The following is a 25,866-nucleotide window of genomic DNA, read 5'->3' as shown; positions in this document are numbered from 1 at the left end:
GGAAGGGTAGGATTTTTCTTTAACTCTTGAATATTATTTCACATTTTTTAAACTTTTTTACCTTTTTTGTGCACTACTATTTATCATTATTTAGTATTAATATTATATTAATTCATTATTTCATTTATTATATGTATCAAATTCTATATTTTTTAGAGTAAAAATAATATATAATTTGCTTCTTGTACTATTGTATTGAATTTTTTTTAGCTTTTTTTAATATTATTCTTACAATATTTCTAAAAAAAATATATGAAATAACCTTCCCCTCCCCCCAAGTAGCGGTACAATTTTTTTTTTCCACTGAGGAATGTAACAGGTTTGTCTGAACTTAAACAGTAAATCAATAGGTTGTTACATAAGTGTGGAGATTAGGGAAATTAATGTACTTCTGGTTTAATATGCTTTTGTTTTCTAAGAAGTTTTGGCTAATGATTCTCCGACCTTGGCAGAATCCAACTCCCGGAGTTTAGAGTGACGGCCCGGGCCAATTAAAGGAGTTAATATAATATTGTGGGTTACAGAGTAGGACGGCCCGAGATCAATAACCGAAGTCATCCTCCGCTAACAATACCCTCACTTACATTGCTCAACACCCCTGTTTAAAAGTTAACAATCTGGCATGCAAACAAACTCGATGGATGACCTTGAGCGACTTCAGAAGAATCTTGGAAAACGGAGAAGTCATTTAGTAACATTAAAATCGCTCTTGCGTACGGTTTTGCCCAGAGGATATTTCTTTTAACCGGTTGAACATGTGCTAACATATATGTGACGATACGGCTTTTGTCTTTCTATATTAACAAGTTCATTAGTTAGGAGGTCACAGATGTAGTCTGAGCGTTAGAAGCCCATGAGAAGAAATGGTCTCTTCAATAGCCTTCACTCATACAAAATACATACAGTATGTCTTTTTTCCAATTAGGTTCGTAAACCTAGTCCCTGGTGCCAATTGATTAGTTCTGAGCTTGGGCCACCAGGTGATCCTCCGGTACTCTGGTGGGCCAGTCCATCCCAGTCTCCATCCAAGATATCATTCATTAAATCTTTGATTGAGTCTCAATGAGCTCTAGTCTTCATTAGAGAGAATCTGTCAGGTGATTTTCTAGTACAATACTAATGTTATATTTTAATAGGGCTCAAGGAGACCTTTCAGGATCAGTAAGTTTTATTGCTCTATGTTATCCTGTTATTGTCATGGGTGAATCACATGTGACAGGCACTATAGAAATTAGTCTGCACTCGTTGGATGGTGGTCAGCGGTGCACGTGAAAAAAGGGGTTACCCTCAGTCAAAATAGCTAAAAAAAACCCCACTGCACTCTCACAAAATATAGGATTCAAAAAAGAAAGTACTTTATTTAAAGCGGTTTAGAAAACACTTGTAGGCGACACATCTTCAGCGATGTTTCGACCCTCCTGGGTATTTATTATATGGTTGCATGGTGTTCAGGATGGATGTAAGGAGGTAAGTGTGTGTGTGTGTGTCAGCGCAATAGCGGCATTATAAGTGTGCGGTGAATTCTGAGCCACGTGTGACAGGCAGTCATGTGGTTCCTGACCATAGAAGGTCACAATGTTTGGCTGCGCAGAATGCTTCCTGGCTTTCCATTGTTCCTGCTGTCAGCATCCATTGGTATAGGTAGCTTTCCTGCTGGATTCATCTCTCCCCATTTTGGACCAAGCAGGAGCACGACTTCCACCCAGCTGCTGATCATCAGTATTCTCCTAGTGCTTATATACCCCTTCCTTCCTTTGGATTGGTGCTGGTGATATTTTTCACTCTGTGGTATTGTTGCTGAAACTCTGCAGGACTTCTACCTGAGTCATCTATGGATAAGTATTTCATGTACTTTCCCCCTGTGTCCCCCTTGTGTCTTCTATAGTGTTTTGTGGGGTTGACGAAGATATCATCCCATATGTTCCCTATTTAGGACCGAGCACTAGGGATACCTAAGGTCAAGTATCTGGCTCAGCACATAGATGCGGAACTTATCTAGGGTGGTGAGGGACCCCAGGGATCAGCAGTAGGTTTGGTCAGGGGTCACCATTACCCCCTTCCCTAGACGCAAGGGACCCCTTTCCTTATGTTACGCCGCTCGCTTGGTACTTCCCCATACCTAGCATGACAGTTATGGTGTTCTAAGCTCCATAGAATTCAGAGTGAAATAGCAACTAGTCAAACATATGTAAATACAAACTGCGTATGCCCTGCTACCCCCACACATCTCTCAGTACTGGCATCAGTGAAAGTAAATCTGAACTGAATTTGCACTGCTGCCCACACACATATTCCCTCCCACCTCTCAGCAGTGATAGTGAATACACTGGAAGGTGTGAATATGCAAATTATATTTGCATGCCCTTGACTAGTGTGCAGGAGATTGAATTCTATGGAGTGTACAGCAAGATAACAGGATAAGGTAGAGCAATAAAACTTACTGATCCTGAAAGGTCCACTTGAACCTTACTTAAAGATAATAAAGTTTTGTACTACAAAATCACCTCACAGATTGTCCATTTTTGACAGCTAAAAGGTGTCGCTATACTTGGGCATCAAAAAAATCAATTGTAGTCATTGGAGGAACCTGGAAGTTAGTATTTTCTTTTTTTTTTGCAGTGGTAACCACAGGTAAAATGAAGAATTAAACAGTCTATATTGAAATTAATGACCTTTTTTGTATTGTGTGCTCATTACAGGTCCTCTAGTGAAAAAGGTGATCCTAGTAATGGTTCTCAGCTCTTATTGATGAGGATCCAAAGCAAGGGGCTAATAACTAGACTGCTGTAATAATGTTTTTGAAGAAGGGTGCATTAAATCAGACAATTATTTTAAAGGAACAATTCCATCTTAAAAAGTGATGGTATATCAATAAGATATGCCTTGACTTTATTAATAATGGGGATTCCACCCAATACTGAGAATGAAGGGGCTGCTTTGCTGGTGGTACATTGATTTTGCAGCATGCGTATATTCACGTGAATCAGATGAGCGCGCTGTGGTTCCCTTTAGGGGTGTAGTTAAAGGGGATGTTCACTACTTGGACTACGCCTACTCATTCCCCTTGTTCGCCCACATAAAAATAAATTAGCCCATACTCACCTCCAGTGACCAATCAGTGTCATCTTCCTTCACCCCACCTTCGGACATTTGAACAGGATGTGAGTGCAGTGCTGACTTCCTGCTCAAATCTCTGAAGGCAGGGTGAATGAATCTGGCACTGATTGGTTGTGTAGCTCCTGAGTCATAACAATGTCATGTAGGCCCCGGGAATGCGGCATCAGACATTGTTGGAACCTCAGCTGCACAGGAGGTGAGTATACGCTTAGGGGGGAAAACAAGGGGAGTGAGAAGGGGCTGTCAAAGTAGTGGACAACCCCTTTAAGGGTTGGCTAATAAAGCATGGACCCCAGTTAAATGAAATGGGGTGCCCATAACTTACTTTGGTTTTCTCCTGAGTATTTAAAGACCGTGTTAGACACAGAAATTTGGCCGTGGGTAATGTGAAGCTTGGCTATGTGTTTAAAACACCTGGTAGAAGTTTGACCATGTTATATCATTAATTAACATCTCCGACAAGCCTGACTGGACATTAGTTACTAAAGGTTACCAATTATGTGCAACCTAGATGAAGAAAGAACATGTGTTTCTGCTGGGCATAGTGTTTTCCATGCGAGGTCAATAATTATATCACGGGGTCTGTTGAGAGTAGGTGAAGGACCAGTCCAGGCTACACTAGACTTGCTCTTAAAATGAGACGAGCACAAGGCATTAAGATGTTAAGAATTAAGTAAAAAAACATGGGACGGAATATCAAGTCCTATCGTTTGTATATACTTTACCATAAATAAAATGCTCCTTTTCAAAACTTGGTAGAGAATCTTGTCCAGCAATGACGCTTGAAGTCTTCTGACGTCTCCATCGCTGGTCTCCTCTTGCGTGACTCTGACGCCTTTATTGCGGTGACTTCAGTTGTTGCTGTTTGGGGGGTTTTCTGCTTTTTTAGTTTTGTCTTAATCAAGTGAAATGCGGCTCGATGGGGTTGAGATCTGGTGATTGATTTGACTTTTGCAGAATTTTCCACTCCTTTGCGTTACAAACCTCTTGGTTACTTTTACAGGATGTTTTGGGTCGTTGTCCATTAACTTTGCTGCATTTAGTTGAATCTGAGCAGAAATTCTCGCCATGTACCCTTTAGAATTCATCTGGCTGCTTCTGTCTTCAGTCACATCATCAATAACCACTAGTGCCCCAGGGCCATTGGAAGGCCTTCATGCCTGGCTATCACTAGGGCTGTTGTGGGGGTGGAGGCAAACTTGGCAATTGCCCATGGCCCCCATTATCTAAGGTAAGGTGCCCCCAGGAAGGGGCATAACGATCACGGTCACAGGGTGTGCGACTGTGGCTGGGCCCATGCTGGAGGGGGCCCCTCCAAGACCAGATTTTATTTCAACTTGATATGCATCTGAGGGTGCATATTCATTTGAAATGTTTTGCGAAGCAGAGACCTTTTGCATCCTTGCATTGCAACACATGCCGCTAGCCAATCAGAGGCAAGCAGCTGACATCAGCAGGTAGTGGACAGCAGTAACGTCATGCGTCACCATAGCAAGTACACCAATGTCAGCTGCCTGCTACAGAAGGGATGCTGCCGACATGGGAGCTGGGAAAGTGATAGAATGTTTTGTTTAAGTTTTTTAAGCAATAGAGCACAGAGGCAGAACAGGGACATATATTGTATATGGAAGGAACCCAGGATATAGGACATATATACCTGGAAGAAGCCCAGGATGGGGGACATGTATGCCAGGAAGGGGCTTAGGATATTGGATATATACCTGGAAGGGGCCCAGGATGGGAGGGCATAGATACCTGGAAGGAACCCAGGATATGAGATCTATATACCAGGAAGGGACCTACGATGGGAGACATATATACCAGGAAGGGGTCGAGTATAAGGAACATATATACCAGGAAGGGACCCAAGATAAGAAACATATATACCAGGAAGGGGCCCAGGATGGGGGACATATAAACCAGGAAGGGGCTCAGGATGGGGGACATATATACCAGGAAGGAACCCAGGATAGTGGACATACATACCAGGAAGGGACCCAGAATGGTGGACATATATACCAGGAAGGGGTCCAGGATGGGGAACTTTAGAATAGGATGTGGGACTTTACTAAATAATGGTGGGGTCAACACGTATGTTCTTATAAGATTTAGAACGTTACAAGGGCCCATACATCTGACCAACATGCAGGTGGGGGCCATTAGACTCCAGTAATACACTGCAGTGTTCTACTCTGCGGTTAAGACTGCCTAATGACTTTTGGTGACATCACAGTCAAGGTCTTTAACTTTGGGGATCTAGCAGAACTGAAGAGGAAATAGACTGGTATGTATGTGCAGTGTGTGTATATACATGTGTATGTACATGCAGTGTGTATATACATGTGTATGTACATCAATCATGAAGACAGCCCTGCACAATGCCAGTCTTATTGAATCAGGGCCATTGTTTTTGGAAGCACATTGTCTGCTGTAAACGAGGTGTGCTGCCGATAACATGACTTTAATGTAGTCGTTGGCACTCGTTTAAAGGTCTGAAACGGTGACTGTAAATACAACCTAAATGTTTGTGTGATTGTGCATTATGTTACCATTTGGGGCCCCAGTTTTAACTTTTGCCTGGGCTTTACTTTATTTAAAAAAGTGTAAATTAAACTGCTTCTACCATGTGTTACAGAAGATGTGCTGTGCCCGGGGTCAGGAGCCGCTCCAAGTCTTCTACAGACTTTCTTCTTACCTTCATTACAGTACACGTTGACCTTAGTTTCCTACGTCTTTTGATGCTTTTTCAGAACTGGACGGCTTCTTTAGATGGTTTTGGCAAAGTCTATTTTTGCCTTTCTATTTTTCAGGCTGATTAATCTGATTCAATCTCTTTGATGGATTTCTTTTTTTTTTCCAGCCTTCTGGTCATTTTCTCTTCCATTGAGAGTTCCTTTGACTTCCTTTGACCGTATGTTGTGGGTTCACAGCAACAGCTTCCAGGGCAAATGCCGCACCTGGAATCAGCTCCAGACCTTTTACTTGCCTAATTGCTGATGAGATAATGAGTAATAGCCCATGCAGTCCATTAAAAAGCTTCTGAGATAATTGTCCAATTACCTTTAGTCTCTTGAAAAAGTGGCAGCTGGATATTAAAGAGCTGGATTTGGGGATCCTCTGCCATTCCTCTTTTGCAGATCCTCTCCACTTCTGTCAGGTTGGATGGTGAACGTTGGTGGTCAGCCACTTTCAGGTCTCGAGAGAGATGCTCAATTGGTTTAGGTCAGGGCTCAGGCTGGGTTGGTCAAGAATGGTCACAGAGTTGTTCTGAAGCCACTCCTTTGTTATTTTAGCTGTGTGCTTAGGGTCATTGTCTTGTTGGAAGGTGAACCTTCGGCCAAGTCTAAGGTCCAGAGCACTGTGGAAGAGGTTTTCTTCCAGGATATCTCTGTACTTGGCCGCATTCATCTTTCCTTCAATTGCAACCAGTCGTCCGGTCCCTGCCCCCATAGCATGATGCTGCCACCATTATGTTTCACTGTTGGGATTGTATTGGGCAGGTGATGAGCTGTGCCTGATTTTCTCCACACATACCGCTTAGAATTATCACCAAAAAGTTCTGTATTTGTCTCATCAGACCAAAGAATCTTATTTCTCATAGTCTGGGAGTCCTTCATGTGGCTTTTTGCAAACTCTTTGTGGGCTTTCATATGTCTTGCACTGAGGAGAAGCGTCCGTCGGGACACTCTGCCATAAAGACCCAACTGGTAGAGGGCTGCAGTGATAGTTGACTTTGTGGAACTTTCTTCCATTTCCTTACTGCATCTCTGGAGCTCAGTCACAGTGATCTTAGAGTTATTCTTTACCTCTCTCACCAAAGCTCTTCTCCCGTGATTGCTCAGTTTAGCTAGACAGCCAGGTCTACGAAGAGTTCTCGTGGTCCCAAACTTCTTCTATTTAAGGATTATGGAGGCCACTGTGCTCTTAAGGCCCCATCACACACAACGAGATCGCTAACGAAATCGTTGCTGAGTCACAGTTTCTGTGACCCAGTAACGATCCCGTTAGCGATCTCGTTATGTGTGACACCTACCAGCGATCAGGCCCCTGCTGTGAGATCGCTACTCATTGCCGAATGATCCAGACCATATTCTTCAAAGGTGATGTCCTGCTGGGCAGGACACATCGCTGTGTTTGACACTGTGTAACAGGGTCCCAGTAACTGCCGAGATCGTTATATAGGTCGCTACTGCGACCTGTATCGTTACTGAGTCGTTGGTAAGGTCTGACTGTGTGACATCTCACCAGCGACCTCCCAGCGACTTACCAGCGATCCTTATCAGGTAGAATCGTTGTCGGGATCGCTGGTATGTCGTTGTGTGTGACTGGGCCTTTAGGAACCTTGAGTACTGCAGGGATTCTTTTGTAAGCTTGGCCAGATCTAAGCCTTGCCACAATTCTGTCTCTGAGCTCCTTGAGCAGTTCCTTTGACCTCATGATTCTCATTTGGTCTGATATGCACGATGAGCTGTGAGATCTTATATAGACGGGTATGCATCTTTCCAAATCAAGTCCTATCAGTTTAATTAAACACAACTGGACTCCAATGAAGGAGTAGGACTTAAATATGAGTGTCTGAGCAAAGGGTCTGAATACTTATGACCATGTGATGTTTCTATTTTTCTTGTTTAACCAATTTGCAAAAATTTCTACATTTCTGTTTTTTTCTGACAAGATGGGGGATGGGGGCAGAGTGTACATTAATGAGAAAAAAAATGAACTTTTTTGAATTTACCAAATGGCTGCAATGAAACAAAGAGTGAAAAATTTAAAGGGGTCTGAATACTTTCCGTATCCACTGTATGTATATACTTTTATATTTGTAATTATATATATTTATCCAGTATATTTTTATTTATATTTTGTAAATGTGGGATGATCTTCTTGATATTGCAACCGATGTCCTTTGCTGGTGTCTTGGCCTCATCTTCCGTTGGGAGGAGGGGCAGGGAGGGGTCATGAGTTACTAATGAAGTCAATTAGTGGCCACTGATTGATAGTTTGTGTTTTGCATTCGAGAAACAACATGATTAATTGTTTTGGATTTTATGAGACATGTAAAGCAAGTGCAGTGTATATATGGTTATATTGCTGGGCTTGGCTGCAGAGCGTCGGGGCGTACCTTGGCACACGTGAGCTAAACAACCTCTGTGCGCAGGTGGTGGGAAAACAGGCTTCTTTTCCCAGCGCAGCCAAGAACCCGAGTGAAGTTCATGTATATTCAGCGCGAGTTGCTACCACTAGAAAACTTATTTTTATAGCGTCATAAAGCCGCAATTACCTATATACATAAGCACAGGTTGTAACATTGCTTTTCCGACAGAGGACACGTATTTGTTGCTAAACTTGTAATCACGGCCACAATATAAAGACCGGATTCTTATTTACTTTGCAACTTTGGAAATTTACATTTTAATTATACCGCGTGCATAATAAAAAGGATAGGAAACATTTATTTTTACAGCCTTCAGCTCTCAATATGGAAATGTAAAGGGTTTGGACAGGATTAAGCAACCGTGACGGGTTTCTTCCTGAAGCAGGTTAATGTTACAGCTCAGCCCCATTAAACTGTAAGGTCTCGAGCTGTAATACCACACACAACCTGTCGACCGATGTGGCGCTGTTTCTGGAAGAAAGAAGCTATAGTTCACTAATCATTTCCCGTACTTTGCAGTAGTAAAGAGTCCCTCAAATTTTTTAATTTTTTATGGGTTTATTCTGTGTCCAGACAGTGATACATTGCTCTCTTTTTCAGCAAAAAGTCTCAGAAATAAATGGGACAACGATCAGCAGCTTGAAGAGGTCCAGTTACCATGTCAAGAGTGGCCAGTTATTTCCTCTTATTTTGTTCCTTCTGCTCCGCTGATTTTCCAGATTTTTTGTATTTTTAAAATCGGCCATATGGTTCCCGAATTGTGAAGCTTTTTATTCAGTGCTAGTTTTTCTGGTCTTTACAAAGGAGCAGTGTCTCACAGCATCCTCAGGGGCGTGTCTCACAGCATCCTCAGGGGCGTGTCTCACAGCATCCTCAGGGGCGTGTCTCACAGCATCCTCATGGGCGTGTCTCACAGCATCCTCAGGGGCGTGTCTCACAGCATCCTCAGGGGCGTGTCTCACAGTATCCTCAGGGGTGTGTCTCACAGGGTTATTAGGGATGTTCCTCACAGGATACTCAGAGGTGTGTCTCACAAGATCATTAGATACATTCCTCACAGGATCATTGGAGGCGTGTCTCACAGGATCCTCAGGGGCATGTGTCACAGGATCATTGGAGGCGTGTCTCACAGGATCCTCAGGGGCATGTGTCACAGGATCATTAGGGACATTCCTCACAGGATCCTGGGGGGTGTGTCTCACAAGATTGTTAGGGGCGGTCCTCACAGGATCCTTGGGAGTGTGTCTCACAGGATCCTTGGAGGCGTGCCTCCAAGGATCCTAATGGCATTTCTCACAGGATCCTTGAGGGCGTGCGATGATCATTAGGGATGTTCCTCACAGGATCCTCGGAGGTGTGTCTCACAGGATCCTCAGGGGCATTTCTCACCGGATCTTCTGGAAATTTCTCACAGGATCCTTGGGGGAGTCTCACAGGATCCTCAGGGGCATTTCTCACTGGATCCTCTGGGTATTTCTTACAGGATCCTTGGGGGCGTGTCTCACAGGATCCTTGGGGGCATTTCTCACAGAATCTTCGGTGGCGTATCTTTAGGCTACTCTGCATAATTACCCTGTGAGGATCACCCCCTTAGTGTAGACCATAAGAAATTAGAAGTAAATCAAAAAGGCCCATATTTAAGGACCTGCATGTAGGATTTAAAAAAAAAAAAAAAGAAGAAAAGGGAATAATCAAGAAAGCAGTGGGAATTAAATTCGAGCAATAATTATGGTCACAGGTCCTCTTAAATGCATGAGCTGTTGAGCGGAGAAGTTGTGATATAGTATTTTGGGATGAACGTAAAATCTTTCTGAGCTTCGAGCAGCTCCTAGTTCAGTGTCTGCGGCTATCACTGCCCATCTAGGTGGATTTGACCAGAGTGAACACTTGCATCAAATTTATTCGATGTGAATCAAGTTGCTGATAAAAGCCATTCAGACACCAGAACCTAATAAACAATGTGATAAAAAGTACGGTATAACTAAAATTCACATGGTACCCCTCACCTATTCCCACCCGATCCTCTCCTGCTTTGTTCCTCTTCTCCTCCATTTGAACCTTATGGCGCCTCCATCGCTCATTAGGGCTTCTGTGATGGTATGTCGTCGTTTGAGGCCTCATCAGTGACAAAGATGCCAAACAGTGAGAAATGAAGAGAAAACTGGATCTGGAAGAAGGCAGTGAACCAGCAGAGGATCAGACAGGGAACTATGGTGCCATATTTTTTAACCCATTCCAAGCTCTAAAATAATCAAGCAAAATAGAGGCCTGTAGGCAAATTAAACAGGGAAAACATTGGGTTCTGATGGATCCAGGTTCTTCCCACATCTCTAGTCCTTACCGATATGAGGAAATTAAGGGTTAAGGAACTGTTAAAATGAGGCTTATTCACTTGCTTGAGCCTCTGAGGGCCCAGTGCTGGTAGACATTTTACCGGGACAGGAAGAAATGGTAGCCCATTCTTCAGTCACCTGACTGCTGAGATCTATGATTGGTTTCAGTGGCAAAACAATGCGTCATTGGTTGTTCCTCTAGAGACGCACTGTTCCAATCACTTGAATGCTGCAGCCAATCACAGGCCTAAGAGGTCAGGTGACCAATGAATGTGATGTCAAAAGCACCATCAATTTCCCAAGAAAATGTATATTTTAATCAAGGTCATTGACACCATGAAACCATGGAACAGGTGACAGACAGTCATATGGTTTCTGGCAATAGCAGGTCACATTGTTTGGCTGCGCAAAATGCTGCCTGACTTTTTATTGTTCCTATTGTTAATATTCATTATTATAGGTAACTTTCCTGCTGGATTTTCATCTCTCGCCCTTTTGGAAACAGCATGAGATCGCCTTCCACCCAGCTGCTGATCATCTGTATTCTTTTGGTGCTTAAATACTACCTTCTTCCCTGAACTAGTGCTGGTGATATTTTCAGTTCATTCTAGCTCTGGTTACAAGCAGGTGGCTTGTACTCCTCTGTGGTATCATAGCTGAAACATTGATGAACTTCTACCTGAGTCATCTGTAGATAAGTTGTTCATGATTTTTCCCCTGTGTGTCCCCCTTTTGTCATCTATAGTTGTTTAGTGGGGTTAAATAAAGAGCTCATCCCATTCATTCCCTATGTAGGGTCAGGTATCCGGCTCGGTGCATAGGTGCGGAACCTAAGCTTTGCTGCCTGAGTCACCTGTGGAAAAGTAGTTCATGCACTTTCTCCTGTGTGTCCTCCTTGTGTCTTCTTAAGTGTTTAGTGGGGTTCAACCACTGAGGACTTTCTGTTCTTTTAAACAATTTTTTTAGTGGGGTTGACGAAGAGCTCATCCTATCCATTCCCAATTTAGGGCCCAGCACTAGGGACCCCTAGGGTCAGGTATCCGACTCGGCACATAAGTGCGGAACCTATCAAGGGTGGTGGGGGACACCAGGGACCAGCAGGTTTGTTCAGGGACCACCATCTCCCCATTCCCTAGATGTAGGGGTCTCCTTCCCTTCAGTTTTGGCGCTCGCTTGGCACTTTCCCGTACCTAGCGTGACACCCAGCTAGATAGTCTCATCCTAGTTGATATTTTTTAAAATATTCCAAATATGTGTCTAGGGCAACAGACAGAGTTGTAATAATTACATTCCTAAAATTACTGATACCCAAAAGATGCCAGTTTTAACCCAAGAGGGGTGTTTTCTGATCTAATAAAGAAAAAAAAATCCAGAAAAATAAAAATGAGGCTCAAACGAAATAGTAATAAAATAGACTTTATGATATAGAACCTACACCCAGTTATCATTTCAGTCTCTCGGTTTTTAATTTTACCGCAAAAATGAATCCTTCATTTCTTTAGCATGTAGTTTCCAATGCCACCCCTGATAACTATGTCCAGGCAATAAAACATAAACTAGGAACATAATGTTCACCGTTCACTACAATAACAGCTCAAAACAGGAATGTCAACCACCAAATCCTGTGTTATGCTAAGTAGACTTCTGGATATGCTTCTTTTATATTATTACCATGGCATAGACTAGTTGGGTCCAACAGCAAATAGACCACTGGAGTCAATTTCAAGCCTTCAAATATCTAAAAATTCAATATTACGTGGCTAATAGTCCCTGAAGTACATTGGACAAAACAATTGGACCTAATAAATTCGATTTACCTACTTCTACTACAGGGTCAGATCACATAGGTCAACATTGAGACCACCATCAATCCTGGTGAAGAATCCAACGCCTTTGGCTGTGAAACATCCCCATATCATCAGGCTTCCTCCACCTAACCTGACAGTTCTTTTAATTTCGCGATCCGTTAGCCCCTTTTTCCCTTGTTTCTTCCAGACCCATTTGCCCCCATCAAAGCCGTCTATTGACTTTTGTCTCTTGGCTCTAAATCACCCGTTTCCAATCTTCCACGCTTTGTATTTTTTTTTATAAACTTGAAGCAACGCTTTTTATGACGATATTGAAGTTGAGGTCTCTTCACCTTTTTTCGGGCCTCCATTCCAGACTTGTGTAACGTGTGTCTCACATTGATTGCATGGACATCTATGATCTCACTATTATGGAGCATATGAGGCGCTTCCACTTCTGGGTTTGTCACCCCAGAACTGATAGACCTCGTGATAAGTGACTTGTTGACCCCGATATTTTTCCAGGACGTCACCTCTTGGCTTTTGAATGGATGGATGGACTTCATTTCATATTCTTCCAGCTGTCATGGCCTCATATGATGCAGTTTGGTAATTTTCTTGTCCGAGAGATGGCTATCGATGAGCTGGATGATGCTATTTGTCTTCTTGGGAAATCTTTTTCATGGCTGCTCCTTAATTCAAACCAGTGACCTTTCACTTGGGAATCAACCTAATAACACGCTGAGCTATTAGTGAATGTGAGAACAGGTTGTAATTTGTCATAAACAGGAAGAAAAAAATATTTTTCATCACCTGGAGCAAAACAGTAACATGGCAAGAATCTGCATAACTAACATAGGCTAAATAGCTGCGTCAATTTAATGTGTGAGATATCCAAGATGATTGTCTACAAAATAAAGGTGGTGTCACACTCAAAGCTGTAGTGGATGGTGAGATATGGAGCCTGAAAGTCAAAAGTTCAAAACATTGTTACCCTTTTGCTCGTCAGTGTATATACAGCAGAGTCTTGGTGTCATCTATGGGATGTATGTATAGCAGCCTCAATGTGACATATACAACTTTCTCAGTGTATCCTATGTGATTTATATTCCTATATGATGTATATCTGCAGTCTCAATGTCTCCTATGTGATGTATATACAGCAGTCTTGGTGTATCCTATATGATGTATATCTGCAGTCTCAATGTCTCCTATGTGATGTATATACAGCAGTCTCGGTATATCCTATGTGATGTATATTCAGCAGTCTCAATGGATCCAATGTGATGTATATACAGCAGTCTGAGTGTCTTCTAGATGATGTATACTAAAGACCTCCAAGTGCTTCAGTTCTATAAATGTTACCGCCTAACATCACAGCTGCACCAAAGAGATGCAGCTCCAGGCATCACATTAGAGGTGAATTTGGCCAACTATAGCAGGGCAATTGTAAATATCCAAATGGCCCCCAGCATAAACAATGTTCCATAATACCCCTGATCTGGAATAAGGTATCATTATCCTGATATCCAAAAAGGTGACTTTTAATAGAAATTTATGTTACCTGATGACCAGAGGCCAATATACATATTTCCAAAGAAGCTTGTAGGATATTCCTTGATGTTCCATCCAGAAAGAATTAGACTTCTAGCTTTAAGGGCTTGTCCACTTTAGAAAACCTGTCATAGAAGGTAGTCTTCTGTTCAGGTTGCCCAATTTTTTGGCAGAGTGAACAGTGAATACAAAGAATTCTGGAATCTCTTGAAACCAATCTTCAGACAACCAATTGATGTGAATGGACATTGTGTGTAATACTTAATTTCTCCAGTGGTGGTGCTGCAGGCAAATCAAACACTGCCAAGTTTCAATATCAGTAAGGCTCCAAACATAGGGAACCTTTGTGATTTACTTATTAATAAAGGACTCTTCAAGGGTCAAGGAGGCCTTCAGACAAGTGAAGAGTTGTCCAAAGTAGAGGATTCTCTTTTATGATTCTTCTAGATCACACCAACAATGTACAAGACGGAGATGATATCGGCACAAATCCAAAGCAAGACCCTCTAGAACCAGAAATTTAAAATGGTCCTCCAAAGCAAGGGAGTCCTGGACATGGTCTAAAAGACGTTGTTCTTCTGAATCTGGCATTGCTCTTCTTTTGTTTTTGCGCCTCTCCATTCTTGTGATATGGCAGCAAAGTTTCTGTATATTAAATTCATTCTTTTTATTTAAATGGGCATGGTCCAGAAGAAGAAAAAACCCTCCTCAATTTATATACAGGAAACAAGGGTCATATCTTAGGAATGGAGAGGAGCAGGAATAAAGGAAGTATGACATTGTATTCAGGAGAACGGCGGCATTTACACTAAGTAATACAATTAGTTTTTTATGGGAAGTGAGAAGTCCTCTTTATCTTGTTAACTTGGTTGTAGTAGACCCCAAAAAAACACTTTGGGAAGGAATGTGTCACAAGTGTGTTGCATAAGCAAGTTATATCTTGTATTGGAGTAGATTTACTTTGAGTTAATGCTGAAAGGGTCAAGGACTCTTTCCCCTCTGAATGAGAGTACTGATAATCTTAACACAGCAGCAGCATCTTGCTATCATGCCCTTCTCCTATATTTACCCACTCCTGAATTTACTCCATGCCGGTTAATGCTGAAAGGGTCAAGGACTCTTTCCCTTCTGACTGAGAGTACTGATAATCTTATAACAGCAGCAGCATCTTGCTATCATGCCCTTCTGCTATATTTACCCACTCCTGGATTTACTCCATGCCGGTGATAGAATTTCTATACTGACCACTTTGAAGGTGACAGTATCTGGAGAAGCTGTGGCGTCGTTTTAGTTGCAACGGAGAAGTTTCCTGCTGGAGAAATTTAGGATTGCTATTTGTTGTGTCTTTTTCCATCCATTTGTCTTACCTTCCTCGTGTTGTCTTATTTTAGTAGTGGGACTAGTGTCTCGTTACCCTACTCACCAGTAAGGGCAAGTTCAGGCTCAGCGAAGGCCTAGGCGGCACATGGGGGGAACGACCCGTCTAGGGACGTTAGGGAGTGCAGGGATTAGCCACACATGAGTATGAGGTTGTGACTCCTCTTCCCTCTCGCCAGGGTCTTCCTCAAACATCTTTCTTGGCTTTCCCTCTGTGTTGTACCACACGCCATCCCGGTATGGCGGAGTGAGATCTAAATATTGCATGTGTTTTGTCCCTTGGATTACATAAAATTGTTTCCACCAACAGCCAGGGTGCTATAGTCTTCACAGTAAATAGATTTTACAAAGTCGGAAAAAAGTAACTGTATATAATAATCCTATAATCTAATCATATATGGCATCGTATTATATAAGTGTTGGGCCCAACTATTGATTTTAGGCCTGTCCTGCCCACTGGGAAGGAGCCAGTCTCTGGAGAAGCTGTTTATTGCGTCTTTCCACATCTGTTTGTCTTACCTTTTTCTTGTTTTATTTTAGTAATGGGACTAGTGTCTTGCTGCCCTACTCACTAGTCAGGGTAAGTTCAGGGTTAGGAAAGGCCTAGGCATATGATTGTTTATGGGGGGGCATGGTCCCTTCTAGGGACTTTAGGAAGTACAGGGATCACCCACTCATGAGTATGAGGTGGTGACCCCTCTTCCCTCTCCCTATCACCAGGGCCTTTCTTACACATCTCCCCTGGTTTTTCCTGTGTTGTGCCACACACCGCCCGGCGTGGCGGAATGGGGCCAAAATATTGCATTGGTTTTGCCCCTTGGATTACATAAAATTGTTTCCACCAACAGTCAGAGAGCCATAGTCTTCAATAGTAAATACATTTAAAAAATCTGAAAAATGCAACCATATATAATGATCCTATAATAAGTCACAAATGGCATCGTACTATATAAGTGTTGGACTCAGATATTGATTTTAGGTGATGATTGGACTTCCAAGAAATGACTGCTATTTTTGTAGTATTTTTGGAGTTCATTATCTTCAGTTTTGTCTGTTCCTCTGACTCGTTTTCCATACAAGGTTTCAGAGGGCTTTTAATGAAATACATATCCTTTCATTTAGCCTGATCTATACCAGCACATATTTTGCATGAATGGTAAAGGTCTTTCAACAATCTCCAAAAAAATAAAAGAATTTCATTTTTTTCTCTATATTTTACTAAAGGAATGAACTTGGCCCATCAGTGAACCATGAATTGGAATTTGGGTGGGACTTGAGAAAAATTGAGATTAGCGTTACTGTATGTGAGAAACAGACTTTGGGTTTAGTAATGCTGTACTTAACGGTATAATTACTTAGTTCTTCCTATTTAATTTAATACCTATTTGTTAGAAGGGTCTCTTGACAATAAGATGATCAATAGGTGTCCCCTTTCTGAAAGTAAGTGTTCAGTTTCTCTGTGTGATTCAGTCACTTCTTATGGGCAGAATGGACGGAAGAGTAGTCAGGAAAGCCGAGGTCTGGTAACGGAAGGACATGTATGAGACAAGTAGTAAACTGAGGCCTAGTCAGGTCAATATCCGAGGGTCAGAAATCCAAGAGAGCACATAATAGGTTCAGGGAGAAAACAGAGACGTGGTCAGGTAACGGTCCGAGGTCAAAAGGCAGGAGCTCACAACTGGAACAGGGAGCAGGCAAAGAAAAGTCAAATAACAATCCGGGGTCAGAACACAAAGATAAGAACACTAGCAAAGGCAACAGCACAACAGCAGAACCAGAAAATACAACTGGCAAGGTTCTGGGTGAGCATGCTCAGTAAGAAGCCTGAGTAAGGAGCACTAAAATGGAATCCTGCGCTGTCAAACAACCTGCTAGCTCAGTAACTCAGGAAAGCACAGAAGAGCATCTCCACAGGCAAGATACTCTGCACAGAGGAATCATGTAACTGTCAGGAATGTAATTCATGAAAACGCAGCAGAGCATCTTCTAGTCTGCAAGATGCTCTGCACAGAGGAATCGTGACACCCTGCAGCGCCACCACAGGTGATATCATGTATTAAGTAGTGTCCATTCATTTTTTAGGACACAATGAGAAGGGTCCTATATAGCAAAACACCCTCTTGGTAATTCTTCTCTACTTTGGCCAAGTGTTACAGATGATGAGCAGACTCCTGTATTAATGCAGAATGCGCCAACAGAGACTTTTACTATGGACTTTCTAAACTAGGCAACCCCTTTAAATGCTCAGAATATAATTCTAAATCAAGATGTCTACTCCTTTCTTGCAAAATAACTTAGTTTACTTGTCCTCCATAAACAATCTGAACCATGCCATGTGTTAGATGTTGTCATGCTTGAGGGAATTTCCACGTTTGAGCAACTTCTTTAAGATTATGGGTTATATATTGGGAAAAAGAACCTAGAAGACATAAAACACCATAAAATTGGCGTAAAACCCCGTAAAATTGAAATTATGACCTTTAAAGACCTTGAATCACATGTATCATAGGTAAGGAGTGTACACAGAGGTCAAGGAATTTTCCATGTTATTTTTGGCTCTGGTGTCTCCTTCAATGCCACCACACAATCCAACGTTTGGACCATTGGGGTAGATACCATAGAGACAGCTATGGGGCACATGGAGAAAGAGGTCCATGCCTTGTCCCATTTCTAATATTATTGGGTGGAGAAAAAATGGTTCACCCTAAAAAAATCTGGACTTTGACCATGGGTCGAGGCAAAGATGTAAAAAGGGAACAAGAACAGCGGCCTCTTTTGACGAACGGTGGTAAAACTCAGAGCCACATTCGGAGCCCAACTTTATTTGACCTTTCTTATTCGATATTTACCAGTTTTTGTTGGGAACCTTGCACCATTGCTTGAGAGCATGGATGAATACTATGTTTAGGAAATAAGATTTGGGACATTTGGACCTGCGGGCTTCCTCACAATAGTTGGAGCTAATCCCTTTGAAAATATATCCATTGTTGGATTGTTCATCTTGTAAATGTACTAAGTCCCGAAATTTAAAATCAACAATTTTGTTGAAATTCAGCCAGTAAATTCGATTTGCTGAGAATACAGTCACAATCTTCCCAAGAAGTGGTTACGAAAATATCTCCTTGGCCCTAGCCATGACCCTTTGATCATCTGCCAAGTAATATCTCTTCTGTCTTTGGTTACTGAGCCTACTGAACTGATATTAATGATGTCCATCAGGAACAGGAGGAACACGAAACATGGACTAACAGTGATGAGCATCTCGCCCCATGTGATGGTGTCGGACCTATTGAAGAACAGCAGCCCCAGTGGGCAGGAAACAGAAGAAGGTGGAAGACTGAAAAAGAAAAACAGGAGAGTCAGTTGGAGGACTAGTGGCAGGAGAAGAGGAACAGAGAGAGCCAAGGAGATGTGAGTACAAGATTTCATTAATCTCTTCTTGACTTTTGTCCGCTGTCAGGCCAAAATTGAATGACAAAAATTAGATTCTGGCAAATCTGAAATTTTGGGAAAAATTGGTAACAAATTCAATTTCTAACAAATCAATTTGCTCACTTCTAGTATATACCGTATTTTCCGGAATATAAGGCGCACTTTTATTCCTCCATAACTGGGGATAAAATGGGGGTGTGTCTTATAATCCAGATATGGATTACCGGAGTGGCAGTAGTGGAGCAGGGTCACAGGAGGCAGGGTCAGTGTCACTGCAGTCGAGCGGCTCAGAAGGGTCACAGGATGAAGGGTCAGCGATGCGGCAGGTGGCATTGATCTGACAGTGGGCTGCGGGCTCCATTGAATCGCCCGTGGTTGATGCACTGGACTTCAAGAAAATGGCCGCGGAGGTGACGCGCTGTGCAGATTGACACGATGGACTTCAAGAAAATGGCTGTGGAGTACTATCTGCGTATGCGCCACCTCCGCTGCCATTTTCTTGAAGTCAATCTCGTCAACTGTGGGCAGTTCAATGAAGCACGCAGATCAATGGCGCCTGCCGCCACAACACCCCCGAGCCCACAATATTGCCGACACTCCGTACTCCTTAGCTGCGACACCCCCTCCTCCGAGCCGGTAGCATTGCTGGCCCTGCCTCTTCCTGAGTCCCCCCGGGTGAGATATTATAAGATGCACCAGGGTTATAACACAGACCCTCATCTTAACATTAAAAATTATTTTTTCCTCCTCTAAATTTGGGGTGCGTCTTATAATCCAGTGCGTCTTATAAAATGAAAAATATGGTACATTTAGTGGCCACACTCATATGTGCAACCTCCAGACTATTATAGCCTTCTTCCTACTGTTGACAAGCATGTATCGTAATGAATTCTCTAATCATCTTTATGGCTGACAATAAATGGTGTAATGGTCACTGTCACGAGATTTGCGATTGGAGAGCACGATACTCATACATTGTCCTCTACTGTCCTTCAGTGGTATACACCATCCTTAATAGATAAGTAAAAAATATGTTCCACATTTCCGCCTGTGAAAAACACCGGAATTTTAACACCAACACACAACAGCCAAGTCAACCAACGACGTGTTATTATTTGCCTTTCATTTACAAAAAAGTTTACCCAAGAAGTTGAGCAACGTCTTGTAAATAAGAGTTGTTGGTATGTAAAGGGCCGATTCGTTACAACCACAAACCATCCTTAGAACCACTTAGACTTTAACAACAAAGTGGTAACTTATAGCCAGGCAGTGGTTATGGGTTTTTTCGGCGTCCAATGACTCACATAATTGCACGTCTCTGCAGACTTGAGGTCACTTAAAGACAAGTGTTCACTAACTTTGACTTGGTGTCATGCAGTCAATGATTCGTACAGAGATTACAGGGATGAAAATAAAAAACAATTACCATTACCATATATTTCATTTCAATTCCAAGAAAGTAAATCAATATCCAAGTCATTTTGTGCTTAACCCATAGTTTATACAGCGGGAGAAATAAGTATTGAACACGTTGCCAATTTTCTACGTAAATATATTTCTAAAAGTGCTACTGACATGAAATTCTCACCAGATGTCAGTAACTTCCCATCCAATTCACACAGGCAAAGAAATCAAACCATAGATGACCATAAATTGTTATGTGTAATAATGAGAAATGACGCAGGGAAAAATATTGAACAGATGAAGAAAGAGAGGTACAAAAAGAAATGGAAAGTTATAACACCAGCTGAAATCTATCAGTATTTAGAAAGCAATCCTGACACTAAAAATTGTATCAGCTGGTTCAACTGATGGCCTATAAAAAGGTGTCTTATTACCAAGGTGCCACACAAGAAACATCTCATGAGGGGTAAAACTAGTGAGCAGTCTAAAGGCCTTCGCAACCTCATGGCATTGGTTAAAGAAGAATTTCTAAACTACTTAAAGTTCCGTTGACTGTTGGGGCCATAATCCGGAAGTGGAAAGAACATCATTTCACTAAAAACCGGCCATGACTAGGTGCTCACTGCAAGTTTTCAGAGACAGGAGGGAAAAGAGTTATCAAAAGAGCTGTCCAAGAGCCAAGGATCACATGTAGAGAGGTATAGAAACACCTGAAATCAGCAGATACAATTGTTTCAGAGGAAACAATTAGTAATGCACTCCCCCACCATGGCCTGTATGCACGCTCCTGTATGCACACTCACCACACAAGACTCTATTGCTGAACAAAAAGCAGGTTCAAGTGTGTTTAAAGTTTGCTCAACAACATTTAGACAAGCCTGTGAAATACATTGAAAATATAGTCAGATGATACCAAAATTAAACTCTTCGGATGCCATAATACACCATGTTTGGAGGCCAAAAGACAAATCATTCCAAAAACACCAACAGTGAAGTGTGGAGGTGGGAACATCATGGTGTGGGGCTGTTTTTCAGCATATGGCAATGACAAATTTGATATGATTGAAGGAAGGATAAATGGACAAATGTACAGAGACATTCCTGATAAAAAAAAAAAAATCTGCTGCCATCTACCAGAATGAAGAGGATGAAACGAGGGTGGACATTTGAGCAAGACAATGATCCCAAGCACACAGCCAAGATACTCTCAACTGGCTTCAGAGAAAGAAAATAAATCTGCTAGAATGGCCAAGCCAATCATCTGACCTGAATCCAATAGAAAATGCATGGAAGGGACTAAATCTCAGAGTTCATAGAAGGAGACCTGCAGGATGTGAAGTGTGTTTGTGCGGAAGAATGGGCCAAAATCCCATCTGAGCAATGCAGCTGACTAGTTTCTCCATACAGGAGGCTTCTTCAACCTATCACCAAGAAAGGCTTGTGTACAAATTATTATTTAAATTTCAGTAAGCGTGTTCAATGTTTTTTGAGTGTGTCATTTCTCATTATTACACATTACTAAATTTATGGACATCTATAGTTTGATTTGCCTGTGTGGATTAGATAGGTTATTACTAGGGATGAACGAATACCTCAAATATTCGGCTACGCCCATATTCGCCGATTAGGTTGGCCGCTATTCGACTATTTGCAAATATTCGATGCACAATGTAAGTCTATGGGAAACTTGAATAGTTGCCGAATAGCAACTATTCGGGCTTCCCATAGACTTACATTGCGCATCGAATATTCGCATAGCGGCGACCTATTAGTTGAATATTCGCGAAGCCGAATATTGCCGAATATTTGTGATATTCGATCATCCCTAGTTATTACCAACTTCTGATGTGAAATTCATGTCAATCGCACCTTTTCAGAAATATATTTCTTTAGAAAATTGGTGACGTGTTCAATACTTATTTCACCCGTACTGATATTATGTCTTTGAAGCTGAACCATCTGGAAACTGTGGCAAAGATTGTGAAAGGGTTCTCCACTTTCTGATGATATTTCCAAGATCCTAAACCAAAGATCCAGTGTGTAGATCAGTGTTCACCAACTCCAATCCTCAAGAGCCACCAGAAGGTCATGTTTTCAGGATTTCTTAGTATTGCACAGGTGATGATTCCAATACCTGTGCAATACTAAAGACATCCTGAAAACATGACCTGTTGGTGGCTTTTGAGGACTGAAGTAAGGGAACACTGATCTACACACTGGATCTTTGGTTTAGGATCTTGGAAACACCATCAGAAAGTTTGTAGCTCTTGAGAACTGGCATTGGGGAACACTGGTGTAGATCATGGTCTGTGATGTTTGAAGAACGTTTTGATGACCAGTTACTGGAAATCATGTATGGTAGGAAAGGCTCTCTGTACGGATGGTCAGTGGTTTATGTAGCCTGTAGAGATCAATGGGTGGAACGCGTAAACAAAGGGTATAGATTTCAGGAAATCATGTATAACATTGTGTTTACGTGATTGGTGACACTCAAGTTCTCTAGTTTAACTGTCAGGGTGTCCCAACTTCTAATGCATCAGTCATAGACTGTGAATGTTCTTGGCGGACTCTATGCTTACCCAGTATAGAAAAAGAATCCATAGTGGCTCTAGGAGAGATAGGTGGTATTATGGTCACTGGTCCAAGCTATTACATTTATTTATTTTTTATTTTTTTTCACACTTTTCATCTTCTTTCTTCTCTAGTAGTTCACTTCATTTTTCATACAACCAACCCCAAACCATAGTCTTCATTTTGCAACTATTTAGTAGTCCTTTATTAAAATTCCTTTAAGGAGCACAATGATTTTCTAAGATTCTGCCAGCTCTAATATCTGGAAAAATTGTATAGCAACACCTTTACGAAACCATGAAGGTGTCCATGTTTATTGGCCTCCATAGAAAGAGGTTAAGCTAGGAACCAACTAAACAGGTGGTACTAGACAGGAGATGTTTGTATACTCATGCTGGAAAATCATGGTAGAATCCATGGCTCGTAAAGGGCATCCACAAAGGTGGACTTTCCAACTAAAATCTCTTAATTGGACAAAATGGAAATGAGTTTTCATTAGGGTCAGTTTGAGTAATTTTTGTAGTAGAACCTTTTTGATACAGATGTTCTACGCTCTGGAAAAAGTTGGCTTGAATCAACCAACCATCCAACATGCATGAGGACCCCTGACTCTCCCCTCGACAGATAATGTTGAGGAGAGAAGGATCTCGCATGATGAAATTCCTACGGCGATCCTTTGGTTCAGTGCAGATACAAGCCGCTTCCGGACGAATCTCTCGAGAAACCACAGGTGAGCTCAGCCGAGTCAAGCTCTCCTGGTAAAGATGGTCATTTTGTATGGCCAAGAGCTCTGTTATTTGTATGACCAGCTATAGAGTTCAATGTTTATCTACATATTATGGATCTGAAATAATTACATGAGCAAAAAGAGCCATAAAAAAAGAAGAAACAATAGTTACGCAACAACATGTGGCGCTCAATATACAAAGGTCAAAGGAAGAGTAAAAAACAACAACACGACACAACTGATTATCTCTCTTCATTTCTGTATTTCCGGTAGAGAAACCAGAGATCCAGGATTACGTGTCACTGATCTAATGCGCTGTAATATTCCGTTTTGCTTTTTACTTTACAATTTTCAATCAAAGCAATTACATTCTTATTGTTTCGTTGGGCAGCAACCTTCAGCCCATGAAACATAATCAGGTATGGTATAACTCTGTATTGTACACTATGTTTGCACAGCTCACAGCATAGTATCCAGTGTCAAATTTCCCTATCTATATTGCCAATTTACATTCCATCATGTTGGGTAACAGAATTCTTTTCCATGACCCTTGGGCCAATTCCCCACCCTCTTTTTTTGCTAATAATGCAGGTACTGGAGTCGAGAGTCCTGTTTTTCCAACCAGTAATAAAAGGGTGGAACCAACCAAGGATCAATACCATCCGCTTTCTAGATCCCTAGTTGTATAGTCTGTTCTGTAGTACCCAAGTCCTGAATAATAAGGGCAAATTAGAGGGCAAAGTTGGCCACCAATTTGTCACGCTTTGAGCTGGGAAGTAACTTTCCCTCATCCTTGTTGGTTGATGACACCCTGCAGTCCTGAATCCCAACAACCAGTTAAAGAGCCACGCCAGAGCTCAGTTACTCTGATATCCTGATGTCACCGTCATCTCTTTGTTTTTTGGAGACTACGGACAGTTTTCTCATCTCTATCTGAGACTCTACATTTAAATGTTGTTTCATTTCTCTTGGTTCTGAAACAGTTAATGTCAATTTTGCTGCTAGCTGCTTTCCTGCAGGGCAGGTTAGCTGTAGCTGCTCTGTAGCCACGACCCTTTGTGTTTAAGTAGTAAGATTTCCCAGTAATCTTTGCTGGTTATACAAATCCATTTGTATTCTGGCCGCCTTGGTGGAAGGACCTGTCAAGGTGCATTACAGAAGCCAGACTTTATCCTTTTTGTTGCTGTCTGCACAGTTTGTCTTACCTTTCCTATTAGTGCAGTGGTGGGGCTAGTGTCTCCCACCTGCCAACACACTAGCCAGGGCTACTTCAAGGTTTTCTCAGGGTCTCAGGTTCCTGCTCGCTGATCATTGCGGAGACTGTATAGGGCCTGGCTAAGAGAGAAGGGACAGCTGCAGATGAGAATAGGATGTATCCCATCTAACCCTCTCACTAGAGCTAGGGCCCACCATTGTTATTGTGTCCCTGGTGTTCCCCCTTTCTTGTATTGTTTGCATTATTTTTGTCATGTGTCAGACAACCGTTGGTCTGAACGCACCCGCCATGTGTAAAGCATGACACCTGACTAGAGATAAGAGTACCCATGGAAATTCAAGTTCAGAGGGTTCAGTCGGACTTGACCTGAACCCCAGTGGAAGTCATTTATTGGGCAGTTTGGTTCTCTGTCCACATACAGCTAGTCATAAACAGATCACGTCAGGGAGAGTGGGGTTATTCCTTGTTTTTTTTTTTTTTGGTGCACAATACAACCGATCACGCTATTGTTATCCGCAGTGTGAGTAGTTCAAACACTGCAAGCGGCTCACACTGGGCCGAGCACCGAGCATACCTGAGCACAGTGATGCTCGCGAGAGTGGTTAGCATACTTAACCACCCAAATTTGAACACTGATTTTTTGGTAACCTTCGGGTTCGGCACGAACACCAAACTCTACTTTTCAAGTTCGCTCATCTCTAATCCTGACACTTTGGGGAACATTTAGTTATTGATGGAATTACTCATCACTTTAAGAAGGTTTATTAGGAGATGGCTGGTGGTTGGTTGACTGCAATTTTCATATCACAATGGCATACATTCTGGTATTAATGCATAACTCCCCAACCATCTCCGATTCAGTGGGACTGTCCAGATTTAAGAACGATCCTTCAACTTCTCCAAGCCAAAGGCTTTTGTGTTGTCTATGAGGGTGACCCTGAAAAAAAGAGGTAATTATTGGAATTCCAACATGTTGGAGCTTTCTCTCCCATCATCTGTTGGGGGAAAGTTGAGTGGTCCCTACGACTTTAGACTGTCATCCAATCTGATTGCAAAAGCAAGGTTCAGCCAACTTTATTTTAATATGTATTGGGACCTTTATGTTCCCGGTATCTTTCTGATGACTCTTCTAAACCTTTTACAGTCTGTTGTTTGCACCTGAGGCACTACGCGTACTGAATTCCTCAACAATC

General features: G+C 42.0%; 1 protein-coding gene across 3 annotated transcripts in view; it reads left to right on the top strand.

The window, feature by feature from the left end:
• The window catches only part of KCNJ15 (potassium inwardly rectifying channel subfamily J member 15), a 93,756-nt gene that overhangs the window by 45,132 nt on the left and 22,758 nt on the right, over window positions 1-25,866 (top strand). For 2 of the 3 annotated variants that reach the window (XM_075334982.1, XM_075334983.1), the window contains exon 2: window positions 18,543-18,734. The exons of the other annotated variant lie outside the window; for it this stretch is intronic. In XM_075334982.1, the coding sequence (XP_075191097.1) occupies window positions 18,577-18,734 (158 nt within the window). In that variant the 5' untranslated portion in view covers window positions 18,543-18,576. The remainder of the gene's footprint in view (window positions 1-18,542; window positions 18,735-25,866) is intronic. 3 annotated transcript variants of the gene reach the window in all.

The sequence above is a fragment of the Anomaloglossus baeobatrachus genome, chromosome 2 (assembly GCF_048569485.1).
Source record: "Anomaloglossus baeobatrachus isolate aAnoBae1 chromosome 2, aAnoBae1.hap1, whole genome shotgun sequence".
NCBI lineage: Eukaryota > Metazoa > Chordata > Amphibia > Anura > Aromobatidae > Anomaloglossus > Anomaloglossus baeobatrachus.
Note: the sequence above shows the minus strand (reverse complement) of the source record. Positions and strands in the feature narration are given on the sequence as shown.